This window comes from Aspergillus tubingensis (genome assembly GCF_013340325.1).
Source record: "Aspergillus tubingensis WU-2223L DNA, scaffold_9, whole genome shotgun sequence".
Classification (NCBI taxonomy): Eukaryota; Fungi; Ascomycota; class Eurotiomycetes; order Eurotiales; family Aspergillaceae; genus Aspergillus; species Aspergillus tubingensis.
The window spans coordinates 2939747-2967703 of NW_023336283.1; the positions used below are offsets into that span (position 1 = coordinate 2939747).

Below are 27957 nucleotides of genomic sequence, written 5' to 3' on the forward strand. Positions count from 1 at the left end.
AAAAAATAACCCAACCAACCAACAATAACCACCAATCCATCCCAACATCCCATTAAACATACCAATCCAGACAATCATTACTCATTAACTCGGTCAGAAAGGCAAAAAGAAATATCAAATAAAACGTCTATTCCTTTTCTTTTTTTTCCAACGCTACCGTGAGCTAATGAAAATAAAGTCCTCGCTTAACTTACATCGATCGTTGCAACAAGTCAGAACACAGACCTCTTCACCAGTCTGGGGTCTGATGAAAAAAATCGTAGATGATCAATCAATCAATCAATCAACCGTGATGCTGCTCATGCTCCTGCTGTTGAAGCTGCTGCTGCAATGCTTCCGTGCTGCGTTCCACCTCCGAATCGTGCTCTTCCTCGCTGGTGGGCGATGGTGCCCGGCTGCCCACGAGAGAACGGCGACTGCGCATCTACATTGGGGTCAAAATTAGTCAATGCAACAGAGTAGTAAGAATCATGCACCTACCCATGCGCGAACACCCCCAATCAATCCCAAACTGTAGCCCGTTGCGAAGTCCGGCTCGTTCCGACCGTTGCCGATTGTGCTCTCCGGACGTCCCAGAGCCTCTACCCGAGAAACATGCGCCTTGCTGCCCAGCACAGGACTGGTGACACCGCTGCGCGAGCCGCCCAGATCCACGCTGTTGCGCGCGCTCGATAGCGGGCTGTTGGGCCGGCTGTTTTGCCAGAACTGACGCAGCTCCCGACCCAATTCCTGGCCTGTCGTAGTCCAGTTAGACCGGATGCTGTCCCGGAGCTCATTCACGTGACGCTTGATCTCCAGCTCATTCTTCTTCAACCATGACACGTTCAGTTCCTGTCGTGAAGCACCACGCTTAAACTGTCGAGAAATGTACTGGTCGTAGTCGCGAACAATTCTGTATTGGAATGAGCCCCCATCCAAGCATAGCCATCGAGCAGCACAACTCACCTGGTAATAATTCCCGTTGTGCTCACACCCTCTGTCCGCTGTGTAGCCAAGAACTTTCCTTGAGCCTTGATCGGCGCATAGATATCATCTCCCTCATCCGCACCATATGGTAGATCATCATGCGCAACGTAATCAATCTGGTGGTCGTCGATGAATTCCGGCGTCACAATCCAAGGGCAATTGGGAATCACTTCATCCACCCATCTGCAATGACGGATGCTTTCTGCGCGCTCGGCACCGCTCAGGACCGTCAGTCCCTTGCGCTTATGTGTTTCCTCGTCTCCGGTCACTCCGACGATCAAATGCACGTCAGGGAACGCCTTCTTCGCTTGTTCCAACTGTCGCATGTGTCTGCACACCTCATGGTTAGCACTCCTGTCCACATAAGCCAGATGGCCGATACATACCCCACATGGAACAGATCAAACACGCCGTCCGCATACACACGCACCGGCCGTCCCGTTGGCGGAGGGTTGGTGTGATAACCAACGGGGTCCTGAAGTCCAGCACGCGCGGGAGGGCTCATCAACGGCTCCGATGTGTCTACCTGCAAGCCCGGCCGGCTCTTGCTCCGACTCTCGATATCACTGCTGGCCACGGTGGTCTCTGATGGCTCGCCCGGATCCTCCTTGCTGAGGGCCGATGGTGCGTCGGGGAGATCGCCATTGGAAGCTGGAACGTGACCTTCACTGGTGGACGCCTTGCGGGCCCGTTTGGTGGGCGGAACGGTGCCGGCAGAGGTGACATCGAGAGACGATTGCTTCTTGTGCTTGCTGGGCAAGGGAATGGCGGAGCCTGTGGACTCGTCGCCTTCCTCACCGGACGCATCGCGAGAGGAGGGTTGCAAAAGTTCTGCAGGGGATGGAATGGCGGCATTGGCGGAAAGATGTTGGGAACCGCTGCGCTTGCGTTTAGTCGAAGATTGGGGGGAGGACATGATGGCCGACCGAGGGAGCACAGCTCGACTTCTGTCAATAAAAAAAAATTACACGGAAATGAAGAAGCTGAGGAGGAGGAGCGGCGAAAGAGTAGGAGGATAAGAAATTAATCCGCTTGGCGACAGGTGAGACAAGAGGACAGAAAAGCAGGACGGAGAGGATGTGGAGGACGGAAGAGGAGTGTACGGGAGGGCCCGGGGATGGGATCCAAAGCACAGAGGAGAAGATGAAATCCCTCAACAAACCATGGGGGGGGGAGATGGTGGAGAGGGGGGAGAAGAGGGAGGAAGAGAGAGAGAGAGAGAGAAAGAGTAAGAAGAGGAAGAAGAAGAGGAAGAAACTAGAGCAGGACCCTTGACAGACGGGCGATGGAGCAAGCAAAGACAAGGGGAAGAAACCGACCGAAAGTATCGCGGATCCGAAACTAGAGCGCAGACTAAAAAAGGCAAGAATCTCAAAATCTTCCCGACCGGGAATATTGATTCATGTATGGTACCTTACTCAAAACTCGACTGATCACCTCCGATAGAACTGACCGCTTACCAGTAAATGGGTCGCTAATGACCGCGAGAAACTGCTAATTACTGCTAGATACTGCTAAATTACTGGCATTGCCCACAGTGGGGAAAGCAAGCAAGACAACTGACCGTCACGTATGGTCCTGCCCCAACCATCATCGCCCATCACGGGACTCCGGCGGGCCCTCTCATTCGCCCGGTCCTGCCAAAGTACCATACGGTGTACCTCAATCAGGCCTTTTTTGCGAAGTACTGTACTTAGCTACCTACTAAGTACTAGATCCATCCTACGGACTCCTCTTTCACTATAACTACGCGCATCCCCACATCTCTTGTCGCAATTGACTTCCGGATGGTGTCAAGACTCCTGCACAGCCAACGTTTCTATATGCATACGATATAATTTAGAACGAAAAAGGAGACAAAAGATTCAACATACACGGCTCGCTTCCATCCCGGTTCCAGAAACTCCGCTGCTGAAGCAAGCATTCGACGAGTTTGCCTTACCCGACCCCGGACTTATAAAAACTGTACGTCATGCCATCATGGAATATTTCTCCCCCCGGGACGCCATACATGGTGTGCAACTCCGCTATTTCCCTCCCCTCCCTGACGTGATCGATTGGTTACAACATACCAATGTCGCGCTCAAGCCGGGACATCGCAAGGGCTGTCCCGCCGGTAATTTCCAGGCTGCAGCTGAGGTGGACACGGCATCGCATCGTCAAGGAGCAGGGAAGACACAGACAATAAGATAGAGAAAGAAAATTGGGACAATCATGGAAAATATCATGGTTCATCAACAGTGGGCGTTTTGTGCGGTATCTTGTTCATGGCATGAAACAGACGTACTCTCGTGAGGCCGGCCGCTCGCGGCTCTGCAATAAAACTGGTAAACATAAACGAAACCCTCCGACCCGATTCCCATGCATCCACCCCGCAACCAATGCCGAAATATTGAGTGACTTTGGACTTCCTTCTCGTAAAAAAAGGTCACCTCGCGATTGGGTTCCACCGCCTCTGAAACCACTAGGCCATTTCGAAAGGGAGTAAGGCTGGAGTATGATAAATAGAAGGGGGGAGTTCGACGTGAGGAAGCTTGACGCTTCTGAAGGGGCAAGGCAGAAAGAAGTCCACGTAAATGTAAGGAAATAGGTAAAAACGGGGCACAGTCGTAGAATCACACAAGGATGGTTTTCAAAGAACCAAAATAAGGAAAAAAGGAAAAGGTAACAAGCGCGGCAAGGGTAGACAAGGAAATAGGAAAAAAAGAAAAGACACATCAAGAAGAAATGCAAGAGATCCATCATGACTACGAACTCGTAGGCTTTTGCGGCGTTCCAGGGGCACTGCCGGACGAACCCTCCGCGGTGGTAGACGGCGACTCCGATATCTCAGCGGCGTCCGTTCGGGGAGTGTCCTTAGACTGAGGCCCAGGAGTTCCCACCCGTTCATTCCGAGCCGCATCAGGTGAATCACGGTGCACCTGATTGACAAGGTCCTGGTCTTCCTCAGCCTGATCAAAGAGTTCGTCATCGTTCTGTTCCGGAATCAATTCAGTGCCGTCCCCCAAGAGGATGATGCGGCCAGAGCGGACGCTGAAGCCACGCGCACGGTCGTTTTCCATGTCAAAGTCATCCGGGTTCTCCTCAAATTGATTCCGGATACCGGGGCCGCGGAACTCAGCTGCACCCCCCGTTCAGTCAGTAGGGATTGGAATTGGAGGCCGTGGGATCCTCGAGAGACTTGCCGTACTCGGGCGGAGCGCAAGGGCCGTCGCCGTTCGCCACGCGCTCAGCGATCTGGTTGTACCACTCCTCTTTGGTCCTACCGTTAAGGAGACCGATGATAACCATCGTCATGTTGTCACAGCCAACACCACCGGTTTCACTGTTGGAGGCCAGGCAGTTGTCCATCATGTTCTCACAGATCCGATACAAGTCCTGCTTCGCGGCAATCCCACGGCGGACGAATTCTACCACTGATTGGGAGGACTGACAATCCCAGATACCTGCATTCCGAAAAGTTAGCGATCTCCGAGACCCTCGCTCCCTTAATCACCAGAGAAAGACCCACCGTCACAGGCAATTACGAGGAACTCGTCATCGTCACTGAGATCGTGCACAGTGACGTCGGGATAGGCAGTGACGATTTGCTGCTCAGGAGACAACTCGGGGCTCTTCTTGAACTCGAAGTCACCAATGGCCCGCGACAGGGCCAGGTTGCCGTTGACACGGCCAAAGTCAACGAAACCACCAGCAGCGCTGATACGAGCCTTCTCGCCTATATTTGGTCATGTCAGCATCACCAACGCAGGTCGTTAATTGAGATGTAGGGTCTGTACCTTCGTTCTGAGGCTTGTGGTCAAATGAAAGAGGCTTCGCGCGGCCCTTGACACCCAGGACAGAGCGAGAATCACCAGCATTGGCCTAGAACCAGTCAAAAAACATGAACCGAACCCATCGTTGTTTCCAAACCGGCCATGGCTAGAATACATACCACCCAGATCTTGTGCTTCGAGATAACGCTGACGGCTGCGGTGCAGCCAGACACTTCCTCCTCATACTTCGGGTCTAGCCGGGTCAGTCCGTTGCTACCTCGGAGGGACAGAAATCAAGAAGGAGAGGGAGAGGCGGGTGGGAGGGTTGCCCGAACTCCGATCATAGCGCTCACGAACCTTCCAAAATAGCCCGGTCGGTAGCGAGGAAGCCATCCTTCAGGGCCTGTTCGATATCACCTTTGGCAAAGGAGTCCTGCTTCGCGACAATCTTGTGGACGTTCTCTCCGGCGAATAATGCTACTTTGTCTCCACCGTGCCCGTCATATACACCGAAGAAAGCGAGTCGTTTATCGGGGTCGGTCGGCTTTTCATCCTGGTCCGAGTACTTGGCCTGCAGGTCGAGGACGGCAGCATGGGCATCCTCCATGCTGATTCGCCAACCCTGCATGGCGGAAACACCGTATATACAGCACTCATCTTGACCTTCAGCGGAAGTCTAGATAGCACCGGAAGTGGTTAGTGAGGATGTAGGAAATTAAGGAGAGATCCGGAACACAATGGAATGGTGACAGGTCATCCGCCCGAAATCGCGTGCAGGAAATTTTCATCATCCTGTGGAGGAACCCCGCAGGGGAGGGATGATCACCACATTGCAGGCGCGACACACAAGAGGAGGAATGAAAAAGAACGCTGTAGGATATAATAATGCTGGGCAGTGAACATGTTTGACAAAAGGATACAAAAAGGGGAGAATGGGCGGGTATGGCACAGAATGGCAGTTGTGGATGGTGGACAGATTAGAATGGCGTAAGATGCGTGCAGTGTGGGGGAGGATCAAAGGACCAGACAGGCAAACGCAATGCTTCAGGTTTCACTCACCTTATCGACCACGGGCTCGGACAAGGTCTGACCCATGATTTCTAGTGGATCACAATTAAACTGTTCACGCAGAGAAAAGGCCCGTTACAGACATACACACACCACCGAGGAGGGGAGGGGGAAAGAATAGAGGAAGAGAAAAGGTGGAAAACCCGGCGGATTCTTTTTGGGGGGGAAGACGAGGGGAGGGGGATGGGGAGGGAAGAGGCAGCAGATCAGGTGAAAGAGAAGAGATTAGGTTGGCTTTGAGGGCAAGGGCAGAATGACTATTCGGGAGGCGGCAAGCGGGAATGGAACCAGCAGAAAAGCGTGAGCAGAACTGATGATTGGGATGGTGGAGGGAGAGAGGGGGGAAAGGGAAGCTAGTAGTAGTAGGGAGAGAGGGGACCAAAGTGTGTGAGGATTTAGTAGTGTGTGTGTCTCCGGACTGCTGTGGAAGGTTAGTTAAGTTCCGGACTCGGTGGTGTAATAATAATAACAGCACCTACTACTACTAGTAATTAACTACTAATACGTAGTAGTAGTGGTAAGCGGTAGTGGGAGTGGTGTAGGTACGTAGTAGCCTGTCTGCCTACCTATCATTCGGGGGAGTGGGGAAAGCCCGATTCAACGATGACGATAGCTCTGAAATTGGGCGAGAAGCAGGGTGATTGATATAACAGGCAAGATAGGTCAGACAATTGGGAATACTAAATAATGACACAAGGGACCGAGGCGAGGAACTGGTCCAAGTTAGGAGGAGATGGTGTCACAGGAAGGGGAAGAGATTTTCTGCACGATAATAAAACAGACTAATGGGCATCAGGCATTATCTGGCCATCTGTTAAGAGAGAAAAGAAAATCAATCACAAGGGCGTCAGCCGCAGGCAGACAGAGAGAGACAGCAGGCTGAAGCAGGCAGAGAGCAGCGCATGTACCTCCAGGGTACCTCCACTCCGTTGGGGAGAAAGGTAAGGTACTCTCACGGTACTTCCACCGTACCATTACAACCTGATCGCATGCGGCAGGCGGTAGGCCCGAAAAGGGAAGAGCCGGGGGAAAGTTTGCCAGTCGCGTGCCTTTTTCTGGATGCGGCAATTGAAAATAATTGAAAAATTGAATTGAAATTGAATAATGACGAAAACTCCTTGGCGTCGGCTGACCCGAACTTTTTCACCCATCAACTCCAGCCACAATTCGAGGTACTTCCCTCCCCCTACGTCTCTAGTATCTGCTGGAAGATAATAGATGATGTGCCTACCTGTTACAGCTCCTGCATAGCATCTCTACAGTATGAAACCCCCATTTAATTTGCAGGTGAAGTACGGATTATCCATTTAAAGACCTTCCGGTGGAGCTGACACTGTACGTACTAGTTAGCTCAGCCCATATCTACCTTCAAGCAAGAACGTCGTCCGTGCCACGTTTCCTATTGACTTTCAATGCCTGGTTAAATTGGAAGTTGGCAAGGTACCGGGGATCTGGGTTACTAATTATATGAACTACCAAAGGACTGGCTCGTGCTAAGATAAAGGAACTCTCAAAACGCGCTACTGATGGGTTATACAGTAGATCAGACCCGTGCATCTGGGTACGTGTCCATACATGCAAACTAAACCGCTCTGGTAAATACCCTCTTGCCGCCTATGTTCGACTAGAGGCCATCTATGAGTTCTGTCTATACCTTGCTTGCTTGCTTGCCTGCCAGCCAGCCAGCCAGTTGCCTACTTATTCCCCGACAGTCCGAACTCAAGCAGCTTACCTTTTAGCTCTTGCAAGGGGACTGGGGCTATTTAATTCAATTCGTGTCAATTCGGGATTTATCGAGGAACCGAGAAAACAGCATTGACCGACTTATGATGAGATACTGATAATACCCAGTAGCTTCAAAGGTCCCTTGTAAGCATTCGTTGTGTAGAAAGTGAGTACATAAGCGTGGCGGTTGGAGCGTGGTCATGTGGCAGGACGAGTGTCTTTGATCTAGTAGAGAGTCGCACCTGCTCTTCCTCTCAACTAATTCACTACTCCATACGTTCAAACCTCTTCCCTAGTGAACTGCCTTTCCCAGACCGCTCCCTAGAAGATTCCAGTAGCGATGCAATTGTGGATTATTACCATCCCACCCAAAGATCCAACCTTGAAATGGTCACATCTCGCTCTGCGAGCGATCGGTGTCCATCTTTTCTCTTCTAGCAAATAGGGAATTCTATACCACCACTACCAGTAAGTCCATTCAGGACTGACCATCGTTGCCCTGGGTATCTCCGCTTGTTCTCCCTTTCTGGGGACATTCAAGCTCGCGGTCATGCTCTTCTGTGATCAACCTTGATCACTTGTTTCTCCTACCATGCAGCTGACCTGACACTAACTGTCACCAACGGCCAGAGGATGATGGCTAGATCTAGCTCTGGGCTTGGAGGCAATACACTGTCAGGATGGTTGCTGCATACAAGATAAATCCTGCCATCCATGGAAGCCCCATCCACGCTCCTTCCCAGGCCATCCCTGCTCGAAATAATCCAGCTAGGAGTGGCCCAGATATCATGAGTCCAACTCCCTGTGTCAGAGTTATGGTCGTATTCAGGAGTCCAACATGCGATGACCCAACCAAAGCACTCCCGACGCTGCGCAGAGCGGCGCTGAACCCCCCTCCAAGAGCAACCAGAGCAACTCCTACAACGAACACTGCTGGATGAGATGCCACGGACATGAAGCCAAAAGCAGCCATTAACAGACATGCACAGCCTATGGCCACTCTAAGGTCTCTTTGCACGGGGGACAAATATCGGTCGAGGATCTTCGTAGCCATCGGAAGTACGAGCATCAAAGCGAAGCAATTAATGATCCCCTTGACGCATATGAGAAGGCTCGCCTTGGAAATCATATCAGCATACCTGAAACTTGAAGTATTTGTACATTTTGCCGAAATCTCATACCTCTGCTAAGCTCCATGAAAAGCGCTTGGAGACATATTGGAGCATGAAAGGAACTGCTTCAATGCCATAGCTCGAAAAGAGGAAGGCGAGGGAGATGACTAGGGCACTTGGATACTCGCCGATGAACTCATGCAGTTGAGCGAACTGTGAGCGAGTAAAGTGTACCACACTGGCCCATGTAAATGCCGATGGTAGCTTCAAGTGGCCTGCCATATCCGGCTGAACATCATTGACGGGGTTGACTGAGGGCTCCGGTTTAGTCTCCGGCAACAAGAGGATCGTAAACAGGCTACCAAATTCGCAGGCTAGTCCGAGCATCCAAGGGATCCAGGCGTTTGATGACATCAGCCAGGCGCTTAAGGGAACAGCAAGAATCTCTGACAGCAGTATAGCTGCCGACAAGATGAAATAGGTACTTGAACTGCAGGAGCCTTGATTAGCAAAGGGGATGTGAACAGGTTTAGCAAGATTTCACTACCGTTTCTCTACCGGGAAAACATCCGCGATGATGGTGAAAGCCACTGAGGTAGCTATCTGAGAACCGCCACCAAGAATCTGAAAGATTGGTGTAAACCAAATAGCTCGTGGGGGGATGGTCGCATAATACCAGGCTTTCACATTGGAGTTAGCCTGTCCCTCCACGTCGCAACATCAGCTGAACTTACCGATGACTCTGATCGCCATCTCTTGCAAGACACACCCAGCCAGGCTTAGAAATAAGACTGGTTTACGACCAACGCGATCTGCCATGAGTCCATATGGAAGCGCCAGAATAATGCCCGGAAGCTGGTCAAAGGTGCTCATCCAACCTTTGAGCAACGCCAGCTCACCCTGCACATCAGCAGTCTTGCAAGCCGAAGGAACCACTGAAGGGAGAACCCCGCCAGGGTTGCTATCAAAGACCTCCGGATGCAAGCGCTGGCAGATATTCAACTCGAATATCTGAAGTTGGGGAGCAACGGAAATGTAGTTGCCGATATCGACAGTGACCGCTATGAGGCACGCAAGAAATAAGACCTGCTGGGCTCTACGCGTAACACTTTTTGGCTGCACAGGAAGTTCATTGTGCTCAGCTAAGAGAGAAGTTGTCTCAGAGGGTGTTTCTGGCTGTTCGGCAGCAATGGTCATCATGAAGGAATCCCAGGCTTCAGATGAAGAGGAATGCTTCAAACTCAAGGGCCAAGAGGCTGAGGGAAGGAATAAGAACCCCCCTCTGTCCCAGAAATGATGATAAGGATGGGCTTTGATTAGCCTCATTCCCAAATGACGCTAAAAGGAACGGCCATGGCGCTGGCCAAAGGATCCGACGCATCTTACTGGGAGCTAAATGGATCAGTCGGTGACACATGGGCGCTTCTCCGATGTCCGATAAGCGGGAACAAGGGTTTACCGCTGTTTACTGGCCCATTGTTCTGCTGACCCAATGCAAGTGATATATTAAATGGATTGATTATTTAGCTACACACTACTGGGTACTAGATAAGCGCAGAACCGTCCAACGGTCCGAGGATCAACAAAGAAACCAAATTCAGAATCCATGGATATCACGCTCGCCGAACACTTTTCTAAACGACCTGGTCGACAGTGAAGCAAAACACTAAAACAAATATGAACATAAATACTAAGCATTGCGTTTGTCACCCCGTTCACAAGAAGGCTGCGTTGTTTCTCAAGCTTCCTGCCGGCTCCCTCTGCATACTGTGCAGCTCTTCCCATTCCCGCTCCACCGCTCGGTTCAAGCTCACTCGGCGTGATTTGGAATCGAAAGGAATGGAGTAGAGTGAAGGGCTTTTTCGCGATGACTGTCCGGCACCAGCTATGTCGCCGTGGGTGTAAAAGCCGGTCTGATACCAAGGGCGTGAGCTCCCGCCGAGCTGCCGCTCAGTGGGCGGATCGTTCTCTTTCCCCAATCCTGGCCCTCCATCGAACCGTTTCGGCTCATCCAAGCTTACTTCGCTGTAGAAGCGAGGCAGGGGCGCAATCGTCTCAGAGTAGTTCTGCGCCAGACTCGATTGGCTGGGCAGTTTGCCCACGGGGCGGGGTGGCCCCATGTCTGAAGATTCTTCGGACAGGCTATGTAAATAAGCCGACTGACGATGATCATCCGTGTAAATGGAGGCAGACATGGCTGTCGACCACGGCCGCTCTTGAATTGAGTTTCGATATTCCTCAATGTAGTTGGAACTGGCTACTGTGTCGGCGCGACTGGCTGTGCTTCGAGCTCTTTCGAGAGCCCGGCAGCCTGATGATGCTCGACGGCCAAATTGACCTGCGAAGAGCGGGTTGGACGAATTCCGACTCTTTGCGCGGCTGTGAAGAAAGGCCTCTAGTGAGTCCGCTTCGGAAATGGTCGATTCGTCAGGCTCGACTGTTCGCAGGCTCATTCGTCTGGAATAATCCCCACTCTCTCTGGTTCGAGGTGGCGGTCGTGGAAACAGCGGCGCTAGGTTTCCTACGTCACTCTCGTCACTTCCGAACGAAGCCTGTGTGTTTTGCCAGGAAAGACGGACCACGCCATGTCCTGGAGGTCCGAAACCACCGGCCCCATGTCCGGCACCACTGAGTCGGACTGGAAGTCCGGACGCCACTGTAGATATACCACTTGACCGTTTGGAATATCTACGCGATCGGGTGGTAGAATTTCGCTTCAGGGACCTCCTAGGCTGAATCGGCCGAAGGGGCTCTCGTCTCCTAGAACTAGTGGTGGTCGTTCGTCGGTGTAAGGGGGGACTGTTCTGGAAAGACAGGCGTTTCGGCTGTGGCGGTGCTTCCTCCACTGGTTTGGCCTCTTCTGGTTCGGGTCCCTTGAGAGAAGCGAAACCTCCCCAATCGAACGTAGGATCGGAGAGGGTGTTTTCTTTGCCGGCTGCGTCTGGTGCTTGCTCATTGCCTTTCGACGGGCTCGCATGCCACAATGGTAGCTCCAGTTTTGGAGGCTCCGATGATTGTGAAGGGATCCTCAGAATCCTCGGGGGCTCGCCCTGGGAAGTTTCCTCATAAGGCCGACTATGTGTGATACCTTCGCCTTCTGGCTGAGTTGATAGCGTTTTCTCGGCTTCCTGTCCATCCTGAGATTTCTTTGCGGCCGCTTTACGCTTGTGCCGCCAGCAGCAGAATAGAAGCAAGGCAGTGCTCAGAAACACGAAGGGGACGACGACAGCAATAGCAATTATACCGGCCTTGCCTCCGCGAATGCTATTCTTTGCATCGGAGGCCGTAGAATTGATTGTGCCTGGCCCGCCTGTGGTCCCTTCTGACATCGCCTTGATAGTTAACTGCCGAGTGTCCTCTGCGGTACCCTCCCGGGCAGTGAGGTTGATATGATAGCTTCCCGGACTGATATCTGAGGGAACTTGTCCGAATATAGTCTTGTTGTCACGGTTATAGTGAAGCCAGGAAAGATCTTGCCCTAAGTCAACATCTACCTGGACAGAATCGTTGGTCAAGACAGAGTCGTCGAGGACCAGCATAAAGAACTGCCCGATGATAGCATCGCATACATTCTGGTCGTTGCGAAAGAATTGAGTGAACTGTAGACTGACAATCAGCGTGGCTACGTCTTGATATTTATCCGTCACGGTAATCGTGACATTGTTATCGGTGGCATCCGCAGGGGGCGTGCCACTCAGAGAGATGGTCTCGTCATCCAGGGACAACCAATCCGGTGAATCCACCTTAATGTCGGTCAAGTCACTCTTCGTCGTGTCATGTCCATCCAAGGTGAGATTACTGGCAAACTGCGGACTAGTGAACTGCCGTCCTTTTGAGAGGAAAAATGTCTGCGTGCTCCGATTGAACGCCAAGATATGTGGACTGATGGTCATCTCAAAGGTCATGGTAGCTGCGCTGAACCCAGTCACGTCCGAGGCTATAAGATTGAAGCTGAATGTTTGAGGTCCACTACCTGGCGTTGTACCAGAAAAGCTGAGTGATGCTGGGTCGAAAACAATCCATGAGGGTAGCGGTGCATTGTCTGGAGATGTGCCATAGTAGGCCGTTGACGGGCGCGTGTTGGTGAACGTGTCCGGCTCAAAGGATAATGAGAAAGAGTCGCCAGTGTGTAGGAGGATGGTGTCTGGGGCCGAGGTTGCCCCCATGTCTTCGAGCTGTGAGAACAGCGGCTTTCCCGGTTGCGGTCCATCATCGGTTGTTACAATTAACGTGACTTGCATGTCCACAGACTCCGAGCCATCTGAGGCCACAAGATCGAACGTCGGTGATCCTTGATCATCTTTCTGCGGTGTTCCGGATAGCGTGCGGGATTGGCTGTCGACTTCGAGCCATGACGGCGCGTTCGAAAGCGAGTATTGTGTGTTGTCATCGCTGCCAGAAAAGGTGCCCGGCGAGAAGACAAATTCGAATGGCTTCGATACCCGGGCTACCGGAGGTAGCTGCGCGTTAACAGGGTAGCTGGCCTGCAGACCTGCAACAACAGTCACCAGGATGCTGAGGAGAGCCAACGCAAAGAGCGCCATATCTCCTAAGCAAGTGGAACGGTCCTGGCAGGTATTCGATAGACGTTCCTATAGATCTTCCAGACGTATCATCCAAGCACAGCTTGAAGATCTAGGAGTGTATATGAAGTTCACAAGAAAGTGAGAGAGAAAGAGACGACAAAGATAGAAGGTGGCAGCTGGAAGAGCAAAAGTGGCGGAAACAGCCTGCCCTTAGGGCAAAGAGTATGCCCCCAAGGGCCACCGCGCCCAAGGGCCCATTGGGCACAGGAGAGGCGCGAAGCGTGTGGCCCCTTCTACAGAGCCATACCTGGATATGTTTGACGTCACTGAAGTATGGGAATGGTTAGAGATGGATGGTTCGCGGCGCGGGAGTTCAAGCTCACGTTGCGAATGCACGCGCCTGCAAGGGATGGCTTGCAGGAGTCCACACAGGAGCATAGCCGGCCCAACCCCTCCCTCTCAATAGCGTTCGTATTTCCCGAAGGCTTAAGGGAGAGTATTTGACAGGCAAAGCCACCCTAGTTTCGAACAAAAAGTACCAAGGAGAAGTCTTGTGGCTCCTTTCCACCGCGTAAAGCGGAGGGGTAGGGGGATCAGGCCTGTCTATCGAGGGGCCGAAGGCCATGCTTAGGCGCGACAGGGCGGGTACAGGGCCCACGCTACAGCTAAAGATCGAGAACCATCTTGATCCCGGTACGCCCTGGCGCATAATAGTCCGGGATCTCGTCACGCTCCTTGAAGCCATTGCGGACGTATAGAGATCTAGCGGGCGAGCGGGCTTTGTCGACCCATAGCTGGATCTGCTGACACCCCTCGCTCTGTAGACGAGCTCGAATATAGTTCATGAGCCGCATCGCGACACCCTGGCGGCGATGTGCTTCACCCACGCAAACTTTGTGCAGTAGGGCTATTCCCTTCTGGCGGACGTAGACGGCATAGGCCAGCAAGGTTGGGCGGACATCATCTGGAGCCGATGGTGCACGGGTCACATACAGAACCCTCGTGTTGGGCTTCTTGCGCCAGAGTTCCTCACCGAAACTGAATGCCTCGTTAGCGGGGAAGGTCTTCTTCTCGACGCGTGAAATCTGGGCAAGAATCTCCAGGGCCTGGTCTCTCTTCAAGGAATGGATGTCTGAGATGATCAGACTGGGAGTCAGATCCGCTGGCGGCATTCCGGAGAACCCCTCCAGGATCTACATTCACGATCGTTTGGAAGATGGGGAGTTGACAGGGGAGGTTCCACAATTATCCCGGAGCACGAAGGAAAGTTCACTAGAGATTTCTCTTCTGATTTAGCAGATGCCCAATGTCGTGCGAAGGTCCAATGGCTTTCAATTCAGCTCAATTGCCCGAGTTGTTAAGAGTAACTGGAAGTTTTCTACTAAAGGAAAAACCAATCACAGAGACTCCTCTGTCCCATCTGGGTATAGTGCATAATACGCTAGTCACCGCAGTACCACACTTACAATACGACGTTACATCTCAGTATTTGAGTAATATTGAGTTGAAGACCGGATAGGAATGGTTCCTTCAATTAACTATTTACAATCTACAACTCCAGTCAACTTCTATCTATAGCTTATACCCTATAATCCCCGATATACACTTTCCAGCATTCTGTCCATCGTTTCATCTCCCCGTCCTTCTCTCTCTCTCACTCAACCCTCACTTCCAAACAAAAGACTTTACTACATTTTCCCTCCCCGAAAATGCCCTCCCAAGCCGACGACAAACGCCAGGCCGCCCGCGAAGTTATTGACATTCTTCACGAGATTTCCACCCTTCTTGTACGTGACACCACACCCACCACCCCCTCCATCGATTTTTCCTTTCATTCTTCTGCCTGGCGTTTTATTTTCCTTTTACTCCATAATCATTGTTGTTACTGTCGAATATTCTAGCTTTTGCTATCATCTACTTCCTATCCCCAACATGCCAGGCGGGAATAGACCAGACTTTCTGGTCTAGACTGGATCTGGTATCATCTCATCTGACAAGACACATAATGCACACTTGGGTTAACTGATTGATCGATTGCTTGATTGACTAACTATATCCGAACTTCATCCAGAACACTAATTTAGACCGCACGGAGCTGTCGCTTTGTGTGTCCTTGATTGAGAATGGTGTCAATCCGGATGCTCTTGCTGTAAGTTCTTGCATTTCTATCATCTTGTGATTATATGTTTACTTTGTCTCGGGGGTGCTGGAAGCTGACGCTGTCTATTAGGCGGTCATTAAGGATCTAAGAAAAGAATCTGGTGTGCCGCGCGGGTTTGCGAATGAGCAGCAGCAGCAGCAGCAGGGTTTGCCGGAGTGAGATAGATGGCTGTTAAGAATCTAATTTGGGGTTGTGGGATGTGTTTAGTATGACTATTTTAGGTATCTATGGCGTTTTCTGCTTCTTTCTGTTTGGGTTGGTTTTTCCTTGTGATACCCGTTTATTCTCTTAATTAGAATGGAGTATGATGGACATGACTGAGCGGTCTACTACTAATTGTGGTAATATTCGTCGTATTCATAGTCCTCGTTAGGGATGGACCGGTCTCTGGGACTTCCCACTAGTGCAGTCTTTGGTATCATTAACGTCGGCCATATGGCCATTATCAGGGTAATGGTATGAAGAGTACATGTAGCAGACAGGTGGTGCTAGGGATGAAACGGCATGTGTCGGGGAGGAGGCAAAAAAGGAAATTCTCATAATTATTAATCGATTACTGAACAAGCCCTACGACTTGCCAGCATTCTCGGCCTTGCTGCTGCTGTCTTTCGACGCTTCGCTGGCCGGCCCAGCTTCGGTCGTGCTCTGCTCCTTGGCCTTGACTTCCTTTTCTTTCTCATCATCACTGTCGCCAAGACTGAATGGGTCATGCTCCCCGACGGGCGAAGGGTCAACAGTCGACAGAGGCTGCCACTTGCTCGACTTGCCTGTCGCGGGGGACGTACGTCTGACAGGCTCAGAGGCATCGTAGAGGTTGTCAATTTCAGTAGGCGGTCCCTCCTGGAAAGAGACCTTGCGTCGATCAGGGGAAGGTGATGAGGATTTGAACAGGTCGGGGTTGGCGAGGGGCCTTGGGGGGCGCGGGGGAGGAGCTGCGAACGGAGGTCAGCATTCGAATGTGGATGTACTGCAGAATTAGGGAAAGTTCAGGGTCAACGTACCTTCCGCATCTCTCAGTTCAAGTGAGGCAAAGTCGTCGTTCAGAATGCGATGATCGGCATCGTAGCGTTCGCGATCGCCGCTTCGACGACCTAGGTCTCCGCTCCGTCTAGGTCTACCATAGTTCTCTTCAGGCTGGCCTTGACCAGAAGGGCCGGCCTCGGGTTCGCCGTCGAGGCGTTTCTTCAGGTTCTGGACCCACGAGTTGACCTTCGTCTGGGTATCTAAGAATCCTTTGCGAAGGTTCTCGCGGATCACTGGGAGATCATCTATACAGGCCAGCTGTTAGCGACCAGGATAACGTAGTAAAGATCCATATCACCGACCATCAAAAAAGCTGTATTCTTTCTCCTCCGATCCATCGCTTCCCCTTCGCGGCCGCTGCTGTGGGTACTCGTTGTCCCAACGGGGTTGGCGCGCAGGACGGTTGTAGTGCTCGGCCAGCTGACGGGCATACATCTCATCCGCTTCTAGCTGCCTCTGCGCAGCAGTTGGGCGTGGTGGCTTGGGGGGCGGCGCATCTTGTTCGGCAGCGCTGGGATCCGTCATGCCTAAAGGGACTTGTTAGTGACCGCGCATAGCAGTACTGTCCGTCGCAATCCACACGTACTAAGCAAAGCATGGAATGACCGTTCCACATCCCAGTTACTGGCCACCAACACTGCCTTGATCACCGATGCCTCAATAGAGGGGAATGCTTCCTTGAGAGTATTCTCGGCCTGTTGACGGGGGCTCAATGGGCGGGGTGGCTTAGGCGGGGCAGCTTCCGCAGCGCCTTGCTGAGTAGGGGCTGTTGACGGCGCTGCGGTGACACCGGTTTCCTGGGGTTCATCATCAAAATCGAGAGGGCGCGCAGTAGTCGGCGACTCGGGTTTGGGACTAAGTGGTCCAGTGGAGAGTTTATTGGGAGTCTGGCTGCGAGTGAGTGGCCGGGCATGAGGTATAAGGAGCGGGATATAGAGGACAACCTACAGTCTTGTCTTCTTCCGACATCGTGAGAGCAACTTAGGCAGCGTTAGAATATTGCAAACTTGCTGTCTAGAAGGTGGAGAAGAGTGCCAAGCTTTCGCAGGCCTTGGAGGTATTTATGCGACCAGGAAATTTGCCCAACAGGCAGAAAGCAAGCTGGGGATGATGCGATTGGAGCTTCGGAGCCTCTCAGCCCCCTTCGCACTTCCGATGCCCGCGGAGTGACGTTGCGCCACGTGATGGTCCCGGTGCTTAGGTAAGCACTGCTGCAGCTGCTCCAACAATATCTACTTCGTCAAAGTAGAATCTGGATTCAATTCTGGCAGTGCAAGGCTTGCGCAGCTGACACGGAAATTGCGATTTCAATATGCTTACCTGGGGTTTTCTAGCGCAATAATAGCTTGCCCCTGCTTGGAACCGGTGCTGCAAATCACCTCCTAGGTCCATTATCATTCAAGGCCCAATCGCAATGGCTTCCGAGCTGGATCTGTCCACCAGTTTTATCCCGGCTCTATACAAGCCGGCCGCATTGCTTCCAATCGCAAGACATAAGCAGAGCTTGTTGTATCTGGTTGAAACATATCCGGTGACCATTGTCGTTGGACAAACAGGAAGTGGGAAAACAACCCAACTACCCCAGTATCTCGACCAAGCAGGATGGTGTGCAGATGGGAAGGCCATAGCCGTGACACAGGTATGGTTTTCCTTCAGATCAACTCGAATGCAAAAAGAGAAGCTAACATTTCCAAGCCACGTCGGGTGGCCGCTACCACGGTGGCCGCTAGAGTAGCTGAGGAAATGCGCTGCAAGCTCGGCGAAGAGGTGGGCTACTCAATTCGTTTTGAGGACTTGACCTCGGCTTCCACTAGGATCAAGTTCCTTACAGATGGAATGTTACTTAGGGAGGCACTCGTAGATCCTCTGCTGTCAAGGTACTCTGTAATCATGGTGGATGAAGCTCATGAGCGGTCCCTCAGTACTGATATCCTCCTGGGTATCCTGAAAAAGATCATGAAACGACGGCCGGAGCTTAGGATTGTGGTCAGTAGTGCAACCTTGCAAGCTGAAGACTTTCTGCGTTTCTTCGCCGGTGAGGAGTTTGACAGCAGTCCGGAATCCGGTGAAACTGGCGGCAAGGTGGGAAGGATCATCAGTCTAGAAGGTCGCATGTATCCGGTGGACATGCTCTTTCTCGAGAACCCTGCAGAAGACTATGTCGAACGCGCAGTCAAAACCGTGTTTGACATCCATCTTCAAGAGGCGGAAGGTGATATTTTGGTGTTTTTGACTGGCCGAGAGGAGATTGATACCACGGTGCAGATGATCGCTGAACGTGCCGCAACGCTGCATCCCAAGGCGCATAGTATACTTCCGTTGCCCCTTTACTCTGGCCTCACAACAGACCAGCAAATGTACGTGTTTGAACCGACACCAGAAAACACCCGCAAGGTCATCGTGTCGACCAACATCGCCGAAGCATCTGTTACTATTAACGGGATTGTGTATGTCATTGATTGCGGTTTCGCCAAATTAAGAGCTTATAACCCGCAGACTGGCATAGAGACATTGACCGCAGTGCCCATATCAAAGGCAGCGGCTGTTCAGCGTGCTGGCCGAGCAGGGCGTACCAAACCTGGGAAGTGCTTCCGCCTCTACACGCAGCAGGCCTATGAGCAACTCCCCGAGGCCACCGTTCCGGAGATCCAGCGGTCGAACCTAGCACCTGTGATCATGCAGCTCAAGGCTTTGGGTATCGACAACATCGTACGATTCGACTTCCTGACTCCCCCTCCTACAGAGCTTGTTATTCGCGCATTTGAGCTGCTGTACTCTTTAGGAGCAGTTGATGACTATGCCAAACTCACAAAGCCCCATGGGATGCGCATGGCAGAGCTGGCAGTCGATCCAATGATGGCAAAGGTGCTGCTATCAGCGCCATCTTTCAACTGCTTAAGTGAGATCCTCTCTATTGCTGCCATGGTGAGTCTTCAAGGGACCGTATGGGTTCAGCATGAAGGCGACAGGAAGTCATCGGAGAGCCACCGGAGAAAGTTCGCAGTTGAAGAGGGCGATCATCTGACGTATCTTAACGTGTACCAAGCGTTTATCACCAAAGGAAAGAAGGAGTCCAAATGGTGCCGTGACAATCTTCTGAATTTTCGATCTTTGCAGCGGGCTGTGAGCATTCGGGGCCAGTTGAAGCGATATCTTGAGCGTTTTGGGATTCAGGTCGACGAGACTCTCTCCGCTCGGTCTCGGCAAGAAGACCCAAGTAAGCTTGCGGAACAGATTCGTAGGTGTCTTACTACGGGTTATTTCGCACACGCTGCGAAGATGCAACCCGATGGTACCTTTAAGACGGTGAGCGGAGGCCTGACTCTCCATGCTCACCCGAGTTCATTGATGTTTGTATGTTGACAATACAGAGTTATGTTCTATATTTGCAGTCATTTGCTAACTGGGCTATACAGAATCGGAAAGCCGACTGGGTCATCTTCCATGAGATCTTACAGACCGGCGAGAAGACCTTCATCCGCGATATCACTAAGATCGAGAAGAACTACCTTCTCGAATACGCCCCGAACTACTACCAGGTCCATTGAGCTATAGGGCATAGTGCGTATCTTGATGGGGCTTATATGATGGTGAACCTACTAGTGATTGTGATTGACGACATGCCTGCCTGTACTATACCCGCCAGCGTTGACCTCTATAGAATGTTAGAGATGCATATTCCTTCTTTCTGTTACCTGTAGAATTCATTAGTATCAGTAAATCTACTATACCAGGGGGACACAACAATTAATAAAATGCTTACAGGTGTAGAGCGTACCTGGGTGGTGAATAAACCAAGCAATCGGTCACCTGGATCATGATGCGCATCATTTTACAGCAGCCAGACGGTCCTTTCGCCGAAGAACAACAACGCTGACCCATCTTTCTTTCTTTCTTGTTAAAAGGTCCACCATCCTGACAATCTCGGACACACTGCAGTCCACAAATCAATAATACTCTATCAATCAGACAACCAAAATAAATCAGTGTCAGTCTTTTCCAAATCTCAAACTCGAATATGTCAGGTCATCACCACCACCACGATCACGGCGGCCATTGCCACGGAGAAGACGGCCATGATCATTCCAACGACATCACCCCCGCAATTCAATCTCTCCTCTACTCTCAAATCCAGTTTGACTCGATCACTACATTAAACGGTAGGCAAAACGCGATATTAACCTCTTCTGCAAGCCGTGTGTGCAAGCTAACCCGGGGTCCCACCTGCAGAGGCCAGTCCCAAGTCCGGCGCCGCGATTGTCAAGAAAACATGGGCCGAAAGGCTCGACGATGAGCCCGAGCTGGAAAGCGACGCAGACGAACAGCTGTTGATGTATATTCCGTATGTTATACCCCTTCATACCGTCGTGGTTATCGACCGGATTTGCTGTTTGTGATGTGGTTTTTTACCCCGCCAAATGCCCCTCATCTCAGCTTCTTGTCGCAAACCCAACATTCAAAAGTCTTTTACACCACAACCACCATCTTATCCATGAAATAGCTGCTAATTTAAAGAATTCCAGATTCACCGACCAAGTTAAAGTTCACTCCCTCCTTATATACACCGCTCCCACCCCATCTGCCCCGAAGACCCTAAAGCTATTCAAGAATCGCGACGACCTGGACTTCGGAACAGCTTCGGACCTGAAGCCGACGCAGACAGTCGAGATACCCCAACCTATGCCGGGCGCAGATGTTTTCGAGTTACCGCTGAACCGGGCGCATTGGAATGCGACTACCTCCATCACTCTGTTCTTCGAGGATAACTGGAGCGATGGGGAAGAAGACGTCACCAAGGTCGGGTATATTGGTTTCAAGGGACAATTCATGGCACTGAATAGGGAGCCGATCAGTTTCTTGTATGAGGCGGCCGCAAATCCGGGTGATCATGTTGCTATCCAGGGTGTAAATGGGGTGGGGAGCCGGATCCTGTGAGCGGGAGTAATATGGATCGGATTTCAGTATTTGTTTGAACATGGGGCGGCCATATGTTGGTCTGGAATGTATGAGGTCTGTGACAGACTGGAATAATTGATCAGAAGCTACGGATACTGCCTTGGGTATTGAGCTGGGCTCTATCAAGATAATGCACGCCAATCCATGTTTCGACGGTCTAGTTGCTAGCGTTCAAATAGCGAAACGTATCTAACAATGCTATACTATACTTGAATTTCCTGGAAACCACCAACGCCGGCAATGCTAATATCGAAATAAAGAGATCATGTGGATGGCACAGTCTCAAGCAAGAATAGCAGTCCGCTCCTCGACTTGGGCCTCTTCTTCCGCGGCATGCTCGTCCTCCTTGACTCCCTCCACGTGCTCTGGGAGCTTAGAGCTGGGCGCATTCGGCAAGACAACCGGGCCCTGCGTATCCCGCTGCAAAGCCTCCAGTTCCTCTTCGACCTCATCCTCATCCTGAGTGGACAAGCGTCCAGCAAGCATCTCGCTGATTTCCTGTACAACCACCACCAACTAGTCAGCATCCAATCCAGAATACCCTTCTCAGATAACCATTGGCAATAGAAGCTTACCTCTTGATAGGCTCTCGCTTCCTCCGTCTCGCCCATCAGTTTCTCCACCCCCTCAAGGCCACCCATCTCCTTGTTAATGGTCTGCAGGACCTTGGTCCCTTGCTGCAAGCCGAAAAGAACATCTTTCTGAACCAGCGCGAATTCAATCTGCCCCGTAAGCTGTTCGAGCTGCTCGAGTTGTTTGTCGGTCTTATCTAGCAGCGACTCCTGATACTTCTTGCGACGCAGGGCAAGCAGGGCGCGCTTACGGTCATTCCTGGCGAGACATTGTTTCGCGATGTCGGTTTCGCGGTCTGTCAAGACGGTTATTCGCTTCTGATATTGGTGGAGCTTGTCTCGCTGGTTCTTGAGGTCAAGGATTGCCCTGAGCGTTAAGAGCGTTAGTTTATGGGTCGGAGACGGAGGAATGGGGCTCGTGACCCGTGCCGGTCGGCGCTGATGGAGACAGCAACAGGGCGAATCCCGTTGAAATGATATCAATAGACTCACCGGTCCTGAGCAGAGATCTTATGGGTGCTGTTTGTGTTTCCCATTGTCAGCGCATGTTGCTTTGTTCCCGAGGATGCTTGAGGGGAAGCAGTCAAAGGCCGGCGGTGATAGAATGATAGATAACTAGTGAGCAGTGAGTGAGTCCACCGCAGATGACGTCCGTTATCGTCCTATTGCCCCATCGGGACTAGTGTCACATTCTCGGGAATCTGCCGGTGTTTTCAGACGATTTTGGGGCTCTCCGCCGGCGCATCAATTCTCCGGGTCTCTAAAATTGTGGGAATTCATCGCCAGCGGGGATCTTTATCACCCCCGATTATCGCATTCATAGCCCCTGCTCTATTTCAAGATGCGTCGTGGGGGCAGGCCGACGCTGAGGCAGGGCCTCGACAAGGATGTAAGTGCTGCGACTCGTCCCTCGGCTTACATCAATGCGATCATCGCTAAACTCGCTATACACAGATCTACCAGATCGTGCGCAAAATCATCGACGACAATGCAGAGAATGCTCAATTCCGCCTGTCGGTGTCCAGCATTTACGATACCATCAAGCGGTCCAATTCCAGCCTGAACAGGAAGCCGAAGCGCATTCTCGAAGACAGCATCGAGCGCGTGGTGGAAGTGCTGAAAGCCGACGTCCTCGGGGAAGATGAGAACGACTCCATAGACGGCGACTTTGAAGGTCTGGAGGAGCCACCGGCACCGGTATGCGACATGCGCGCCGCTTCATGGGATATCTGCCTTCAGAAGCGGCTTTAAATTTGGCCAACAATGGAGAGGTAGCTGACGGGAGCAGGAATCCAACAGCCTCAACAAGAGCCTGGTTGGTATGTGGAATACAACCAACAGCTCGAAGCCCTCGAAACAGAGCGAATTCAACACCGCCGAGTCAACAGCACCACCTTCTACCTCCACGAAGAAACGGCACCATGGTGGTGAATCGCAGTCCTCCAAGCGCCGCAAGGCCGAGGCCGCAGTCGACCGTTCTCCCCCCACACATATCAGTCTGGCCGATCTGGGTGGATTGGACGATGTCGTGCAGGAGCTCGGGGATCTTGTCATCCTGCCAATGACACGCCCACAAGTCTACATGTCGTCCAATGTCCAGCCTCCTCGCGGTGTTCTGCTACATGGTCCGCCAGGTTGCGGTAAAACCATGATCGCAAACGCATTCGCCGCCGAGCTGGGCGTCCCCTTCATCTCCATATCCGCTCCATCCGTTATTTCCGGCATGTCAGGAGAGTCCGAGAAGGCTCTCCGCGAATACTTCGAAGAAGCCAAGAGAATCGCACCCTGCTTAATATTCATTGACGAAATCGACGCTATCACCCCCAAGCGTGAAAGCGCTCAACGAGAGATGGAGAAGCGCATTGTCGCCCAACTTCTCACCTGCATGGACGATCTGGCCCTCGAAAAGACCGACGGAAAGCCCGTCATCGTCCTGGCGGCCACCAACCGTCCCGACAGCTTGGACGCAGCCCTGCGTCGCGGAGGTCGTTTCGACAAGGAAATCAACATGACCGTCCCCTCGGAGCCCGTTCGCGAGCAGATCCTGCGCGCCCTCACCCGCAAGATGCGTCTCGTCGACGACCTTGACTTCAAGACCCTCGCCAAACGCACCCCCGGTTTCGTCGGCGCTGATCTGAACGATCTCGTTGCCACCGCCGGTGCCGCCGCCATCAAACGTTACCTCGAACTCCTCAAGTCCAACAGCGGCGAGGAAATGGAAATGGAAATCGAAGGCGAATCCGACATCATCAGCCCTAAGGTCAAAGAACTCCGCCGCCTCATCACCCACGCCAAAGAAACGCCCATCGGCGACGAAACCCAAACCGTCCTCGTCTCCAACGCCGACTTCTTCACAGCCCTCCCTAAGATCCAACCCTCCTCCAAGCGCGAAGGCTTCGCCACTATCCCCGACACCACCTGGGCTGACATCGGTGCCCTCGGCGGCATTCGCGACGAACTGTCCACCGCCATCGTCGAACCCATCAAGAACCCCGAAATCTACGCCAACGTCGGTATCACCGCTCCCACCGGCGTCCTCCTCTGGGGTCCCCCCGGTTGCGGTAAAACGCTCCTCGCCAAAGCCGTGGCCAACGAGTCCCGCGCCAACTTCATCAGCGTCAAGGGTCCCGAACTCCTCAACAAATTCGTCGGTGAATCCGAACGCGCCGTCCGCCAGGTCTTCGTTCGCGCCCGCTCCTCCGTCCCCTGCGTCATCTTCTTCGATGAACTCGACGCCCTCGTTCCCCGTCGTGATGATACCCTCTCTGAAGCCTCCGCCCGAGTCGTCAACACCCTCCTCACTGAACTCGATGGCCTCGGCAGCAGCCGTCAAGGCCTCTATGTCATCGCGGCCACGAACCGGCCCGATATCATCGACCCGGCTATGCTGCGTCCCGGTCGTCTGGAAACCCTTCTCTTCGTCAACTTGCCCAGCCCGCTCGAGCGTGTCGAGATCCTGCAGACCCTCGTCAGGAACTTGCCTATTGAGTTCAATGAGGATCTGCGCAGACTTGCCGAGGAGTGTGAGGGCTTCAGTGGTGCTGATTTGGGCAGTTTGCTTCGTCGCGCTGGTTACTCGGCTATTAAGAGACGGGATAGTATCAAGTTCGAGGACTTTGTCGCTGCCAAGGCGTTCATTCGGCCCAGTGTTACGGATTTGAAGAAGTATGAGAAGTTGAGGAGGGATTGGAGTGGTGGTGTGGTGTAAATAATAATTAGATTATTCAGTCAGTGGTTTGGTGTGTGTACATACATCGATGTACCTTGGGATTGTTTCTTTTACTTATTATCTCTTTTGTGCTGTTTTTTCGTTGTGTGCATATAGAGAGTGTGGAGGGATCCAAAAAAGTGATGAATAATGATAGATCTTTTGAGGGATATTCAATCCAGGATGCCACTGATTACTTACTACTACAAATTACTACTGGTATGAACTACAACTGCAAACAACCCAATGAAGGAGTGAATGAACTTTTGGATATCAGAAACTCTAAATTTAGTTATGCACACACCAAAACGCCTCCCATGTAAATTTGAACAGGATACACACAAGGAAGACCAATTATAATAATTACATCCATAACCGGCAGGTTCCATCCGCACCGGCACTGACACACCAGGCTTCGCGCGGGTGCCAGTCGAGATCCATGACACCGAGCTCGCCGGTGATCTTGTGGCCCTTGAGAACCTTGAGCGGCACAATGCTAGCATTGCTGAGCATGTCACCCGTGACACTGCCGTGGAAGATCTGGAGAGAGCCGTCGTCACTGGCGTCCGCGAACAGAGGGTAGCGGCCGCTAGGGTGGAACTTGACGGCACGAATGGCCTTGCGGTGGTAACGGAGGGTCTTGTAGGGGCGCTGGGAGAGTTCAAGATCGTGCCACAACAGACGGCGGTCGTAGGATCCGACAATGAGGTTGTCTCCGCCCGAAGCGGTGGAAGAGGTCGGATGGATGTCGAACGAGGAGATCCAGCGGGCACCGGGCTGGATGATCTTGACGAGCAGTTGGCGGGAGAGATCGTAGGCACGGACGGTGCGCTGGTTGGCAACGAAGAGGATGGGCTTCGAGGGGTGGAAATGCGCGGTCTGGGGCGGGCCACCACCCTTGATGCGCCGGCTGAAGGGGTACTGAGTCAAGTGCTTGGACAGAGTGTGAATGGCAATGGCCATGGATGCCGGTGTAGAAGAGCCCGGGCAGACGGTAACAAAGTAGTCACCGCGGCGATGCCACGAGATAGACTTGGCCACGTAGCGGAGGGGAATGACGGCGCACACGCCGTTGTCGGCGAGAGCGGCCGAAGGGCGCACCCACTGGGGAGGGGTAGTCTTCTTGCCTTCTTCCGAGGCCTTCGGGGCAGGCTTAGAAGCGGCGTATCCCCAGCCGGCGTCGAGAAGGTCCAAACTGGCTTGCTCAAGCTCGGGGTCGAGAATCGGGGGCACGATGAGGTAGATATCGTCACCGGCGGCGGCAGCCAAGACCACGGCATCCTTGCTAGGCCTCCAGCGGACAACGTTGACAGGATCCTCTTCACCCACCTTGACGCTATACAGCTGGCGACCGGTGAGCAATTCCCAAACGCGGACAGTGCCATCGTCACCACCAGTGGCGAGCCACACACCAGTGGGGTCGACGGCAAGAGAACGAACACGGCCCTTGTGTCCGCGGAACACCGTGGCGCAGACAGACGGGAACGGCTTCAACTCTTCAGGGCTGGGCAGCTTGGGAAGCAGACTCTCCGGGTCGATGTTGAGCTTGCTGCGGCGAACTCTAGGAGCCAAGTAAAGATCCAAGCAACGTTCGAACTTCTCCTTGACAAACTCGCCGTAACCAGGAACCTTGCGGAGAGAGCCAAAGTCGGTAGGGAGAAATTCCCGGTCCCGGTCTTCGGGGTCGGCTTCCTGCCAGGCCTTGCGCTCCTTGTTGTCGGGGAGATACTCCGGAGGCGGGTGGTAACTCTCCTCGTAGCCTGGCGGAGGAAGCTTGGGCGCAGGGACGTGCATGGGGTGGTCTGGACGCTCGGCCTCGTCTGCCCACAAATCATAATTGATGAGCTCGAGGTCCTCCTCCTTCTCTTCGGACGGAGGCTTGTAGGGCAAAATGCGACCTTCGCGGATGGCCTTCACAATCTTCATGACCCGCTTGGCTTCGTGCTTCGACGGAACGAATCGACGCTTGGGTTCCGGAGCAGCACTGAGGGGCATGATTTCCTGCTTGTTACTGAACCATTCCATCAAAGGCTCGTATGGGTTGTAGCCCTCCTCGGGGATTTCGTTCATCTGCACCTTGCGCAGCAACTCCAGCTCATCCTGGCTCAGCTCCAGAGGCTTACCGGTCGAGGGATCAGTCAGACCGGTGAAGCCCTTGGGGATCTCAATGCTGTCAAGCAAAGCATCCAGAGCCTCCCCGGTGGCAGGACGCATGATCTTCTTTCCATTGATATCGTAGCCAATGTGGGGGTATTGGTCGTAGAAAGACAACGGGATGTTACCGATCGTGTTCGCATTCTCTTCGACGTCAGAGTAATCGGAGTTGTCGTCTGGGTTGATCTCGTCGTAGACGTAACGGTCGTTTCCATTGGCATCCTTTTCAATGCGGAAGTTAGGTTGCTCTTCCTCGCTGGAGCTCTCGTCGTCGTTCGTAGGTACTTCCAGGTCCGCAGTTGATGTGCCGGACTTTTTCTTGAGAGTCGCCTCTCCATCGGAGGGGATCTCATCACTGTCCAACTCCTCTTCATCATCATCCTCATCGGAGCTGAAGTCGTCAACCAATTCAACTTCGGAATCCTCTTCGTCGCTCGATAGGTCGTTGGCATCGTCCGAAAGCGCACCATCAATGTCGCCGACGTTCAATTCGTCGCCAGAGAACACACCGGCCTCCTCCTCGACATCTTTGGTGACAGCCTTGCGCTTCTTGGAAACCTTTGCAGCACTCATGGCGACGAAGGAACACTCCGAGTGGGCAGAATCTTGTGCAGGATCGAAGCACTGCTGGAAGGAATTCGAAGCTCGACTTTTTCGACTTTTTTTTTGCTGCCCTCGATTTGCGGAAAGACATACCGCCCACGTGACACACCGCCTCTCTTATCGATCCC

The 27957-nt window shown here is 52.5% G+C and overlaps 12 protein-coding genes across 12 annotated transcripts; 4 read left to right on the top strand and 8 right to left on the bottom strand.

The window, feature by feature from the left end:
• Window positions 1-283: 283 nt before the first annotated feature.
• AtWU_09051 (choline-phosphate cytidylyltransferase) lies at window positions 284-1882 on the bottom strand (the record flags this gene model as incomplete). The annotated part of the gene is made up of 4 exons (XM_035504159.1): window positions 284-424; window positions 481-892; window positions 946-1296; window positions 1353-1882. 4 exons carry the CDS (start codon window positions 1880-1882, stop codon window positions 284-286), a joined length of 1434 nt encoding a protein of 477 aa, XP_035360052.1.
• A 1831-nt stretch (window positions 1883-3713) lies between these two features.
• AtWU_09052 (PP2C family serine/threonine-protein phosphatase) lies at window positions 3714-5816 on the bottom strand (the record flags this gene model as incomplete). Its single annotated transcript, XM_035504160.1, has 7 exons — window positions 3714-4087; window positions 4152-4412; window positions 4478-4684; window positions 4746-4830; window positions 4901-4974; window positions 5079-5397; window positions 5781-5816. The coding sequence occupies 7 exons, from the start codon at window positions 5814-5816 to the stop codon at window positions 3714-3716; spliced, it is 1356 nt and encodes a 451-aa protein (XP_035360053.1).
• A 2344-nt stretch (window positions 5817-8160) lies between these two features.
• AtWU_09053 (putative MFS transporter) lies at window positions 8161-9823 on the bottom strand (the record flags this gene model as incomplete). The annotated part of the gene is made up of 4 exons (XM_035504161.1): window positions 8161-8631; window positions 8696-9116; window positions 9174-9306; window positions 9361-9823. 4 exons carry the CDS (start codon window positions 9821-9823, stop codon window positions 8161-8163), a joined length of 1488 nt encoding a protein of 495 aa, XP_035360054.1.
• A 518-nt stretch (window positions 9824-10341) lies between these two features.
• Window positions 10342-13170, bottom strand: AtWU_09054 (putative transmembrane glycoprotein; the record flags this gene model as incomplete). Its single annotated transcript, XM_035504162.1, has 1 exon — window positions 10342-13170. One exon carries the CDS (start codon window positions 13168-13170, stop codon window positions 10342-10344), a length of 2829 nt encoding a protein of 942 aa, XP_035360055.1.
• A 647-nt stretch (window positions 13171-13817) lies between these two features.
• Window positions 13818-14324, bottom strand: AtWU_09055 (GNAT family N-acetyltransferase; the record flags this gene model as incomplete). The annotated part of the gene is made up of 1 exon (XM_035504163.1): window positions 13818-14324. One exon carries the CDS (start codon window positions 14322-14324, stop codon window positions 13818-13820), a length of 507 nt encoding a protein of 168 aa, XP_035360056.1.
• Window positions 14325-14861: 537 nt separating this feature from the next.
• Window positions 14862-15472, top strand: AtWU_09056 (mitotic-spindle organizing protein 1; the record flags this gene model as incomplete). Its single annotated transcript, XM_035504164.1, has 3 exons — window positions 14862-14939; window positions 15224-15301; window positions 15383-15472. The coding sequence occupies 3 exons, from the start codon at window positions 14862-14864 to the stop codon at window positions 15470-15472; spliced, it is 246 nt and encodes an 81-aa protein (XP_035360057.1).
• A 408-nt stretch (window positions 15473-15880) lies between these two features.
• On the bottom strand, window positions 15881-17305 carry AtWU_09057 (CUE domain protein; the record flags this gene model as incomplete). Its single annotated transcript, XM_035504165.1, has 5 exons — window positions 15881-16245; window positions 16315-16581; window positions 16639-16863; window positions 16923-17223; window positions 17285-17305. 5 exons carry the CDS (start codon window positions 17303-17305, stop codon window positions 15881-15883), a joined length of 1179 nt encoding a protein of 392 aa, XP_035360058.1.
• Window positions 17306-17750: 445 nt separating this feature from the next.
• Window positions 17751-19884, top strand: AtWU_09058 (putative ATP dependent RNA helicase; the record flags this gene model as incomplete). The annotated part of the gene is made up of 3 exons (XM_035504166.1): window positions 17751-17975; window positions 18032-19690; window positions 19753-19884. The coding sequence occupies 3 exons, from the start codon at window positions 17751-17753 to the stop codon at window positions 19882-19884; spliced, it is 2016 nt and encodes a 671-aa protein (XP_035360059.1).
• A 470-nt stretch (window positions 19885-20354) lies between these two features.
• On the top strand, window positions 20355-21271 carry AtWU_09059 (PITH domain-containing protein; the record flags this gene model as incomplete). Its single annotated transcript, XM_035504167.1, has 3 exons — window positions 20355-20496; window positions 20567-20678; window positions 20860-21271. The coding sequence occupies 3 exons, from the start codon at window positions 20355-20357 to the stop codon at window positions 21269-21271; spliced, it is 666 nt and encodes a 221-aa protein (XP_035360060.1).
• Window positions 21272-21574: 303 nt separating this feature from the next.
• On the bottom strand, window positions 21575-22400 carry AtWU_09060 (ESCRT-III subunit protein VPS20; the record flags this gene model as incomplete). Its single annotated transcript, XM_035504168.1, has 3 exons — window positions 21575-21790; window positions 21868-22231; window positions 22357-22400. 3 exons carry the CDS (start codon window positions 22398-22400, stop codon window positions 21575-21577), a joined length of 624 nt encoding a protein of 207 aa, XP_035360061.1.
• A 305-nt stretch (window positions 22401-22705) lies between these two features.
• On the top strand, window positions 22706-25072 carry AtWU_09061 (putative AAA family ATPase/60S ribosome export protein Rix7; the record flags this gene model as incomplete). Its single annotated transcript, XM_035504169.1, has 3 exons — window positions 22706-22753; window positions 22819-23061; window positions 23153-25072. The coding sequence occupies 3 exons, from the start codon at window positions 22706-22708 to the stop codon at window positions 25070-25072; spliced, it is 2211 nt and encodes a 736-aa protein (XP_035360062.1).
• Window positions 25073-25435: 363 nt separating this feature from the next.
• Window positions 25436-27799, bottom strand: erb1 (ribosome biogenesis protein ERB1; the record flags this gene model as incomplete). Its single annotated transcript, XM_035504170.1, has 1 exon — window positions 25436-27799. One exon carries the CDS (start codon window positions 27797-27799, stop codon window positions 25436-25438), a length of 2364 nt encoding a protein of 787 aa, XP_035360063.1.
• Window positions 27800-27957: the final 158 nt, after the last annotated feature.